This window comes from Vairimorpha ceranae (genome assembly GCF_000988165.1).
Source record: "Vairimorpha ceranae strain PA08 1199 chromosome Unknown NODE_43, whole genome shotgun sequence".
In the NCBI taxonomy this organism is placed as follows: domain Eukaryota; kingdom Fungi; phylum Microsporidia; family Nosematidae; genus Vairimorpha; species Vairimorpha ceranae.
Genome location: NW_020169338.1, coordinates 23,281 through 34,493, shown reverse-complemented (window position 1 = coordinate 34,493; position 11,213 = coordinate 23,281). Strand labels below are relative to the sequence as shown.

At 28.1% G+C, this 11,213-nt stretch overlaps 4 protein-coding genes across 4 annotated transcripts; 3 read left to right on the top strand and 1 right to left on the bottom strand.

Moving 5' to 3' along the window:
• Positions 1 to 2,571: 2,571 nt before the first annotated feature.
• On the top strand, positions 2,572 to 3,063 carry AAJ76_4300031922 (hypothetical protein; the record flags this gene model as incomplete). The annotated part of the gene is made up of 1 exon (XM_024475638.1): positions 2,572 to 3,063. The coding sequence occupies one exon, from the start codon at positions 2,572 to 2,574 to the stop codon at positions 3,061 to 3,063; it is 492 nt and encodes a 163-aa protein (XP_024330579.1).
• Positions 3,064 to 4,537: 1,474 nt separating this feature from the next.
• AAJ76_4300029956 (hypothetical protein) lies at positions 4,538 to 4,774 on the top strand (the record flags this gene model as incomplete). The annotated part of the gene is made up of 1 exon (XM_024475636.1): positions 4,538 to 4,774. One exon carries the CDS (start codon positions 4,538 to 4,540, stop codon positions 4,772 to 4,774), a length of 237 nt encoding a protein of 78 aa, XP_024330578.1.
• Positions 4,775 to 6,461: 1,687 nt separating this feature from the next.
• Positions 6,462 to 6,689, bottom strand: AAJ76_4300027805 (pol polyprotein; the record flags this gene model as incomplete). The annotated part of the gene is made up of 1 exon (XM_024475635.1): positions 6,462 to 6,689. One exon carries the CDS (start codon positions 6,687 to 6,689, stop codon positions 6,462 to 6,464), a length of 228 nt encoding a protein of 75 aa, XP_024330577.1.
• A 954-nt stretch (positions 6,690 to 7,643) lies between these two features.
• AAJ76_4300026850 (hypothetical protein) lies at positions 7,644 to 8,666 on the top strand (the record flags this gene model as incomplete). Its single annotated transcript, XM_024475634.1, has 1 exon — positions 7,644 to 8,666. The coding sequence occupies one exon, from the start codon at positions 7,644 to 7,646 to the stop codon at positions 8,664 to 8,666; it is 1,023 nt and encodes a 340-aa protein (XP_024330576.1).
• Positions 8,667 to 11,213: the final 2,547 nt, after the last annotated feature.

Below are 11,213 nucleotides of genomic sequence, written 5' to 3'. Positions count from 1 at the left end.
CTTTACTCGAAAAGGAACTTTTTATATAAACTTGGAAAATAAGTCCATGACGAAAAGCATACACATACCCATCATTTACTTCTCTATAATACCTAAAATCTATTAGATCGGGAAATATATTGTTCTTTGGGAAGTCTGACGATAATGGATCTTATAACAAGTCTTATAATTATCCTCTTCTCGACTGAAAAATTTCAAACAGACTTAATATTTCAGAAATCTTTCTTGCCAAATTCCATACATTATTGACTTACTAGAGTAACTTAGTAGGATGTGGCCTGTTTGGAGATAGGACACCAGAACGCTTGTAACGTTGCAGACTTTCTTACTTGCCCTATTAAGAAAAAAGTTTTCTTTAAACAATTTATTGTGCACTCTTAATGCTTTGTTGTGATAATGATTTTTAGTCATACGTCTTTTGTTTTATCGCATATCTTTTGGTGAAATCAAACTTATTTATATTGGATATTGCAGCTCAAACTTACAATTTTTTTGACTACCCTCATTTAGATTTATAAAGTTTTTATTCCTTATTTTTAAAATGTTGCACACAGAGAAAGAACTAGATAGAGAATACTTTGAATAATTTTAAATTAAGAATATTAGTAAAAAATTGTCTCGAGTGTGGGAAAAAATTTCTTTTTACACTGATGGAAGAGTTGTTTGTTGCAACAAAATAAAAAAACATAGATATTCGATTTATAAGAATACATGTTTTTGTCATAGGAAAGTTTCAATTATTACAATATTAAAAATTATTGATTTATTTTTAAATAACGTGCTATATAAACTTATTGCACATATAAGTGGGTTGTCAAGAAACAGAGTAACAGATATAATTTACATGTTTAATTATAGTTCCATACTGGACTATTGTCTTAACACCTTTAAAATTGGGAGGAACATACAATATAATATAGATAGATGAGAGCAAGTTTGGAAGAAGGAAATATAACGGGGGCATCACGTTGGAGGAGTATGGGTCTTTGGTGGTGTAGAAAGAAGAACTAAGAAGATTTTTCTCATATCTGTTGAAAAAAGAAACAAAAACATTAGAAAATATTCTGAAGGCCCAAATAAATCTTTATACTATTATTTATTCTGATTGTTGGAAAGCATACAATAATCTAAAAAATATTTTTTTTGCTCATAAAACAGTTAATCATAGTAAAGAATTTATGAACAAGAAAGAAAACGTACATACTAACACTATTGAGGGCACGTGGAATGCTATAAAAAGAAACATCCCATTTAGAAACAGAACAAAAAAGCTTGTTACCATTTATCTACTTAGATTTATGCTATGTCGAAATAATGAAAATAGTGAGGTAAGTAAATTGTTGTACTGCTCTCTATCTTATAGATATTTAAAAATATATTTTTGAATCTTTTACTCTCTAGTACTTGTGTCTTTAAATAACTAAATTTAATATATTTGTAAACAACTAATTAATTAAAAAAATATTGCAGAAGAACTAGAAAAAAAATCATTTTAAAATGATTTTTTTTATTTAAATAATTTTCTAGTTCTTCTTCTGTGTGCAGCATTTTAAAAATAAGGGATAAAAAATTTTAAAATGGGGGTAGTCAAAAAAACTGTTAATTTGAGGTGCTTTACCCCAAGAATTGATATTCTTGGTGTTTCATCGACCAGCGTAATAATCTGCTACTTGGGTTTGTGGCCCTAAGAGGTATGTCAAGGCTTTATGATCTGTCTTAAATGTAAATTTTTTTCCTAAAAAAGAATGCCAATAATTTTCTATACTTTAAACAACGACAAATAGTTCTTTATCTGTGACTGAATAGTTTATCTAAGCTTTATCGAAAGCTTTACTAAATGCTGATATCATATCTTCTTTTCCTTTGCTGTCCTTCTGAGATTATATGGTCTCTATGCCTATGCTCGATGCATCTGTGGTAAGAATGAATTCCTTATTAAAATCAGGTTTATGTCAAACATTTTTTTGCGTCATCTTGTTTTATCGTTTTGAATGCTTCCTCAGCCATTGTTGTCCACATAATTTTTTTTGACTGTGCTTAGTCTTTCTTTTAATAGGTTATTTAACCGTGCTGTAATTAATGCATAATTTTTAATAAATTCTCGACAATAATTAAAGTTCCCTAAAAAAGATCTCAGTTCTTTTATACTTTGTGGTAGTGGATGTTCCTCAATTGCTTGTATTTAGTCGGATTTGTCTTAATACATGAGTTTGTATTATATTACCCAGAATTTTAATTTCCTTTTTGTAAAACTGGCACTTTTTTTTATTTAGTTTAATACCTGCTGCCTTTTCTCTCTAAAATATTACTTCCAAATGTTTTTCATGTTCTTCTAATGTTTTAGAGTAGATAATAATATCGTCCAAATAAGGTAAAACAAGTTTTCCTAACTCCTTCTTGAAAATTGTGTCAATGCATCTTTGAAATGTTCCAGGTGCAATGCATAGCTCAAATGGTATCCAGTTAAATTTTATATAGCCCATTTTTTCAAGCAAAGGCTGTTTTTGGTTTGTCTTCTTCTGCGGGGGCGACCTGATAATACCTAGGGGTTGCATCTAAGGTCGAAAATATATGGCACTCGCCAGTCTATCTAGGATTTCGTCTATTTGTGGTAACGGATACTTATCTTTAATTTTTATGTTATTAAGAGATCTAAAATCAATGCACATTCGTAATGAACCATCCGGTTTCGTGACAGGAAATATTCTAAAACACCACGGACTATTGCTATTCCTTATAATTTTAGCTTTTAACAATTTCTTTATAAATTTATTCTTCGTAATAAATGTTATTTTATTATTTCTTTCTAAATTGGGCTTTTATCCCCCGTGTTTATTCTATGTATGTTCTGTACGTAGCTGTATTTCATTAATTTCTGTAGTAAATAGACTTTCATATTTTTGTAGCATCATCATCTGTATTTTGCTTGTTTCTGCTTCTAAACATTGCAAATCCTCTTTTTTAAAAATTTTTGCCTACCTTTTTAAAAATCTTTTTATGACCACTAAGATTATTAATTCAAGAGTTGCTATTTTAAATTATTTGCCAGTACTAAGAACGTAAGTTTACAGTAAAAATTTCCGAAATTTATATTTACGCCATTAACTTGTCCCAGAATTTTAATTGGTGCGCCATTTGTTCATCCCATTCATCCGTGGTATGGACTAGTTTTAATATCTTTTGGTAATACTGAGTGATTTATTTTTGAAACTTTTGCACCTGTATTAATTAAAATCTCGCAAAATTTTTTACCACTTTAAACTTCAGAACAAAATGACTTGATCGTTTATTTTTGTTTGTAAAATTTTATATGTAATACTTTTTATTAGTATTATCATCGCTTATTCCCTTGTTTCCCCCGAACTCTCTTCTAAGGACAATTCATTGACATTTTCAAAAACTTTCCTATTATTATTGTTTTTTGTCCATACCAATTTCTTAAATTTCAAGATTGTAAAGCATTCATCGCTGGAATGAAACTTATTTCCACGCAACTCACAAAATTTCTTTTTTTTAATCTCTTTCTGTTTCTTTTCTTTATATTGGACTTTCCTATAATTGTATTCTCTGTTTTCGTACGCCTGGCTCACTGCATTTTCTGGGAATTCCACCTAGGCCGATTTCTTTGCTCTTCTCAGAAAAGGATCCCATCCATCAGCGGTTAACGAAAATTGGTACAATACCCCTCTGATTTCTTCCGGGGATTTACTTATTGTTAATCTAAATAATGATGTTGTAATTATACCTTTTCTTTTCACAAGCATACTCGCTTATTGTAGTAATTTCATAAATTCATCCTAACTCGTTCTTATTTTATTTCGAGAAATTTATTTAAAATCGCGTCGGTGGATTTTTTTGAAATAAATCGAGGCATTTTAGACTAGAGACGTTTTAAAAAATAGAGGACATTTTTAAAAAAACTATAAAAAACTCAAAAAATGTCACGACAAGAAGCAAACACGATCATTTCTGGTGATATTGATAATAAAGCCAAAATTTTTGAAATGAAGTTTCTGCAAAGAAACTATATACAATTTGCAATAAAGATTAGTTTGATGTTTTGGAAGAGTTTGCTGCTTTGCGACAAATCAAAAACATTAAGATTTGCAATTGTGGCATTGCAATGAGATTAATTTAAAATAAAAGGAATTTTGTGTGGGTACTGATGGCAATTTCGTAGAAGTGGTACATGTAATTGAAACCAACCTGTAAACTATGGCTCTGTTTTTGAAAATTTTGCGCTTTCTTATCTTGATATCTTGCTCATTATTTGTTTTTGCGCGATTATTGTCCACAGAAGACAGTCGTCAAAGAAATCGGCATTGTTTCTGACAGGGTCTCTGCGTGGTACGAATATTTTAGAGATGTTGTGGCTGAAAAACGTTTAGTTGGCTCAAATATTTTAAAAGGAATTGATGGTGATGAACGTGCAATTGATGTTGAAATAGATAAATCCATTTTACAAACGAAAATCAATAGAGGACGAATAGGTGATCCAATGTGGGTTTTTTGGTAGCACAGAAAGAAAAGCGCTCAGATGTTTCTTGTACCTGTAATAAATAGAACACGGGAAACATTGATGGAAGTTATTATATGGAGAATAAGACCCGGACCAAGAATTTTTTCCAATAAATGGAATGCTTATAGAGTATTATACTACAGCTCAATATATGTACATGCTGAGGTAAATAATTGGTTGAGTTTTGTCAATCTAAATGAAAACGATATCCATACTCAAAACGTAGAATGTATGCGAAATCATGCTAAAACTTAGTTAAGTGTACAGCATGAAGCTCAAAGACAACTCCTGAACGTATATTTGATAGAATTTGATTTTAGATGTGTAGATAGATAGTCGAGAAAAAAGCAAAATTTTTAATATATTTTTGTGGTCGTTAGGTAATTAAAATAAATAAATTCGTTCTATAACATTTTATTATTTTTTGTTAAAAATGCCCTTTATTTTTTAAATATCTTTTAGTTTTAAATAACCTCCTCATTCATGTCTGGCATCGCTAATTTTGCAGCTCTTGTCGATAATTTCTTTACGTGAATTAATAGCCTTGACATATCTTTCTCCGTTTACAAGTACCTTTCAATTTATATCTGCATTTTTTTTAATAAGACCATATAAATATGCTGTTTCCTTACACAAATTTATTATAAATTTACTACAATAATTAATCATTTCCAGAAAAGACTCTAATTTTTTTCTAGTTTTAGGAGTTTCAAGGTAATTAATTGACTTAATTCTATCTGGACCTATCCCGGCCCCATTTTTATACACAACATGCCCCAATATTTAAATTTCCGCCTGTTCACATTCGCACCTCTTTTCGTTAAGCTTCAGCTCAGCCTTTTTAATTAGTTCTAGAGTTTACCTACATGTTTTCTTTGTTTCTCTATCGATTTACTATAAATAATAATATCATCCATGTACGCCATAGCAAATTTCCAGGACAGGGTTTTAGTATCCTGTTCATCGACCTCTGAAATATGGCGGGTGCGTTTACAAGGTCAAAAGGCATACAAACAAGTTTATATAGTCCTCCTACGCTCGAGAACGTAGTTTTTTCCAATGTCATTTTTATCTATCTTAATCTGGTGATAACCAGAAAGCGCATCTAGTTTAGTAAAAAATTTTGATTCATGCAATGAGATTATTATATCCACCGGGCATTGGATAGGAGTCTTTAATCGTTATTTCGTTTAGTCCTGTAGTCGACGCACAACCTGTATTTGTCGTTCTGTTCTTGGTAAGAACAACTGGGCTACGCCAGGGACTATTTGACCCTCTTATTATTTCTTCATTAAGTATTTATCTAATATCTTCCTAGTTTCCTTTTTTAATTCGTGCCCCAATATGTAACATGGACTTATCACTACAGAATAGTTTGTCATATTAATTCTAAGTTTACCTAATTTGTCTTCTCCATCCATTTTTCCTCTCCGATCACTTAATTAAAATTCCGGCCCAAAGATGATTTTTACTTTGTGTTTCGTAAGAAAATTTAATCCGATAACCATACTTGACATAATCTACTTCTTCACAATAAAATCTTCTTCATAATTTTGTGTATCAATAACAACTTTCGAATTTGTCGTCCCTAATGTCTTAATCTTAGTACCGTAGGCCCATATAAGTGAACCAGTTAATTTTGTTACTTGTTTTTGAACAGACTTGCTTCTTACTAAATTTACGCAAGCACCAAGTTCAACAAAGGCTATAAAACTTTGCTTCCCACGCCAACCATAACTTTAAGATCACCAACGCTTACATTACATAATAATTTAACATTTTTATAAAAATTAATTGTTTTATTTTAACAATCTTCTCTTTTTTTGTCATTTACTTCGATCTCCTAAGTTATTTTACTTTTTTCATCTTTTTTTCTTTTTAGGCATTTCTTCTTAAAACGTTCTTTTTTCTGCAGTACCAACATTTTTTAATGCTTCGAATCTTACAAATTTTCATATTCTCGAAAGTTAGATCTTTCTAGCATAGCCGAGTTAGAAGTTGCTCTGTTGCTACAATCGAGACCTTCGCAGGTATTATATATATAATCCCATGTAAGTTCGTCCGATTTATTCGTTAATAGGGTGCCTACAATATCATCTAAAAGCTTACCCAGCACAAAGGTAATCAGCACATTTTTCAAAAGTTCATCCTTCATTGCTAACCCCTTCATTTGGTCTAAGTATGCCAAAAAAACCCTTTCTAATAAAAATGCCGCGCCAAACTTTTAATGTGTCAAATGCCGCTCATCCCACCCTTAAATCTCCTAATAAACAGTTCACATAGGTTGTCAAATCATATATTCCAGGGAACAACCTCCGCTCATATCATTACTTCCCCAGCAAGATGATCTCGTAAGAAGAACCCCTTCCTTCTTCTCCACAATTACTAACCATAACCCAGCCCCTTTACATATGCTAGAAATGCATCAGTGTCGTCATTTCTACTGTTTCTAAGCATTTTTTATTTTGCTGTTGTTGCCGATTTGTCGTTATTAAAAGAATTGTTATTAAAAAACGTGGATTTAATTAAAAATATCTCTTGATATTTTCACATTGAAATATTTGGCATGCTATTGTATACCCAACAGTTTGAACAAAAAAATATTTGTCTATTACCCTATTAATATGTTAGAGACTGTATTTTTTTGCAGGTGGGTAAGAAAAAAAATATCTTTATTTTAATCACTAAAAAGTTCTTTACGAAACACTTAGCTCTTACGTTTTTAGACAGACGTATAACGTTATTCATAAAAGAGTTATTAAGCTTTAATTATTTCTACATAAAATTTTATTGCTTAATTGCCTTATATTGAATTAACCAATTTTATAAATTTAGTCTTTTCATTTTTTATAAATTTTTTATTAAATGTTGTGCATCACATAAATTATTTTTATAAAATTTGTGCATCACATAAATTAAGGATAAGAATTTAAAATATTTAAATTTTGATGTTGTAAAACAAATCATCTTTAAATGTAAATTGCAAAATATAGTAAATTTAATTCGTAAAGCAAAAGAATGCATTTTTTTGCATGCATAAACGGCGTAAACGAATTTTCCATAGTAAGATAAATTTGTTAATTTATCCTTTTCTTGATTTAAAATATTTTTATGACCCTTAAACATGAGCAAAATTGAAAACGAGACGAAAAAGACGTCGCCGCAGGAAAGTGAAAAATCTGTGATTGACCCAAAAAATAAAAAAAAAGGAGACAAAAAAGAGAATGTGGTTGTCGGCAGTCAATCAAAGCAGGAAAAGAAAAAGACTAAACAGGAAAAAAGTAAAAATGTTATGGCAGAGGAGAAACAAAAGAAGGATAGTTTAGGTGTTAAAAGCTCACAAAAAAGTAATGTTGACGAAAATAAACTGAAAGATGCTGAACAAAATGAAAACAAAAAAGTAAATGAGCCTGTAAGTAAAAAGGTTGCAAATAACAAGAAGGTAATAACCTCGGAAAAAAAGGAAGATCTTCCTAAAATGCCTTCTAACATTGACAAAGAAAAAAAAATGAAAAGTAGCGAGCATGAAAAAAATTTATCTTCTTTGAACAAAAAATCAAAGAAATCTCCTTCTGCTATGTCTCACCCTGAAAGTTTGGAAAGTAAAACGGAAGCTAAAGAATCACAAAATGCATCTTATTCTAAGGAGGAATCCAGCAATCTAATAATTAACTATTTTAAACAAATTTCTGAAGATTTAAGAGCGATAAGAAATCATTTTGTACCTGAAACTAGTATTCAGCAGCCTTTGCTTGAAGAGAAGAAGGTTATCAAACCGAATAAAAAGAATACAATGGATAAAGGTGATATGCCACCTTCTAAAAAATCTAAATCTTCTGATGAAGAAGAAATTCCAGTAAAAAGAGATGCCGAAAAGAACAAAAGTGATGTAAAAGAATCTGAAGCTCAAAAAAATGTTAGTCACGAAAAAGAGTTAGACGATGATTATTACATGTCTAAATTAAACAAGAAATTTGGTAAAAACATTGAGTTTACGATTAAAGAAGCACGACAAATTTGGATTACTGGTGTTGGAAGATTATCTAGCGAGAAATGGCAGCCAATATTAAATAGCCTGTGTGACAAAAAAATGCTAGTATTAGTCGATCAATCTGGTGAAAAAGATAAGTATAAAATAGTTGATTAAAAACTTTTTATTTAATAATACTTTTTTTCTTTTGTTAATCAAAAAGTAATAATATAACTAAATAAGTTATGTAATTATGAATATATTATTCTTGACAAAAGTTAATGTATTTTATACAATTTTTATGGTTAATTATTTTTAATTGTTATATTAGAATACAAAGCAATGCAAAATTTTTTCATTCTTATACAACAGATTTTATTTTATTTTATTATTTAATTAAAATGTAAAGCTATGTATAAAAATATTACAAATTTTATAAAAAAAATTGTTAAAAAAATCTTTAAGTAATTCAAAAAATAATTAAATATTAAAGACTTAGCTAAAATCTTAAAACTATCGTAACGTAACTTTATAGATAATTTTTTTGTCTAAACAAAATTGCTCGCGCTACTGTTTCAACGCTTTTACTGATTTGTATTAAGAAATTTGGATTTAAGAAATTAATCTTATTAAAAAAAAATTTTATAAATGTTTCTCAAAAAAATACTAAAACTTTTTGAAAAAGAAAGAAAAAAGGCGCATAACTTATACCAAAATAAGTTTATCATAAATATGCTTATAACAAAAAAAAGTAATAAATAAAACTGTCAAATTTTATTTTTAATTTTTTTGTACTTATCAACGTCGTTTATTAGATCTTACCGACTGTTTTATCTGAATCTGTTATGTGATTTACTTATAATTTTTAACGTTCAACATTACCTATAAATCATATATCATACGATGTGATTAAAATACATTTTTTGCCATTAAAAAATTTTATTCACGTTAAAGTTTAGAAATAATCAAACTTTTTGAATTTAAAAAATAAACTTGTAATCCTTAACAAAATTGTTAGCTTTGAGAAAATAAATTTACTGTAGAAATAAATTTTGTTTTTTAACATTATTTAATTTTTGGAAGTTGCAGCTTTTTAAAACTATAAATACAAACTTTTAATATGAATGAAAAACGCAGGTGATACACATAATTGTTGTTTTTTTGATTTATGTAGAAAACGTCGATTTGGGATATTTTTTGAAATAATCAAAAATTTTAAATTTTAGCCTCAAAAATGATAAAATTGAAAAAATTTAAAAATTTTTCAGAAGTGATAAAAGGATGTAAAAAAATAATAATTATAAAAAAGATGGTTGATTTTAAAAATTGCACAAGCAAAAAAAATAGACTAGTTTGTACTTTCTTTGCTTGTAAAAAATTATTTATTGCTGAAAGGCTTAACTTTTGAAGATAATCAAGGCTGTGGAAGCAATTACCGAAATTCTTAATTTGTGGCTTAAACATGTGCCAGTATATTTAATAAAAAGAATATCAAATGTTTGTAAATAAACCTTTAATAAGACATTTAAAAAAGTAAGAAACCTAAATGCTTTTAAAAATAATAATTCTATTGTAGAAGTAGATGAAAGAAATTTGAAAAATAAAAGTTTAACAGAGGATACCCTGTGGAGGATGTGTGGATTGTTTGTGCGGTGAGTAGAGCCGACAGACGTGTTGTAATACAACGAGTGGATAAGAGAGATAAAGAAACCGTAACAATCTTCTGTACCAAATATATTCTAATGCTTCTGCAATATATACTGACTGATGAAAAGGTTATTCTGATCTTTCTTAACATTTTATTTACATAAGACGTAAATCATTCTGTTAATTCTGTTGATATGCAGGCAAAAACTCACACAAATATTATTGAAGGAAACTGGAATGCTGTAAAACGAACAATTACCTTTAGATATAGAACATCAAAACTTGTTAAGATTTCTTTTAAATAAAAATGAAAAAGAATATAATTTAAAATGATTATAAAATTTATTTCTTTTATTTTTAAAGTGTGTTGCTTTTTTACTCTACCAAACACAAATGATTGACTATTTTGTATTTTTAAGTTAAAAATGGGGTTAAAATTTAAAATCTATGATTATATCAAACAATATCCAAAATTGACATTATAACTGATTCAATTATAAATTAATAATATTTGTAAATCTATCATTTTAACATATAGAATGAATTACAGCTATCAGGAAAATTTATTTAAAATAACATTATATATTATTTTTTTTAATTACCTAACTTATATGCTTTGCTTGGACCATTCATAAAATATTATTTTATTTTTCATTAAAAGTAAACTTAATTCAATGTTATATTAACTTTAATAATATTATATCTCATTTATAAATATCTTTTGTCCATTATTTTACCGTTATATTTAATTTTTATTTACATTAAATAAAATAAAATAATATCTCGATAAATACAATTATTGTAGTATTCAATAGAAGATTGTGGATTTAAAAGTATTTTTTATTAAAAATTAATTCTACTTTTGGAGTCTTATAGGGCAGATTATTTTTTCAAAATAATTATCTTTTGTAAAAGTTTAATTAAAAAATAATTAAATTTTTTTTAATAAACTTATCCAAAATTCAAAATATTTTTGGTGTAAAAAATTAATTATAAATAATAAATATCCATTAAAACAAAATCTAAATTATTTAGAAATTCGTGTATTATTTATGTCTTGTTACGAACTTTACATTT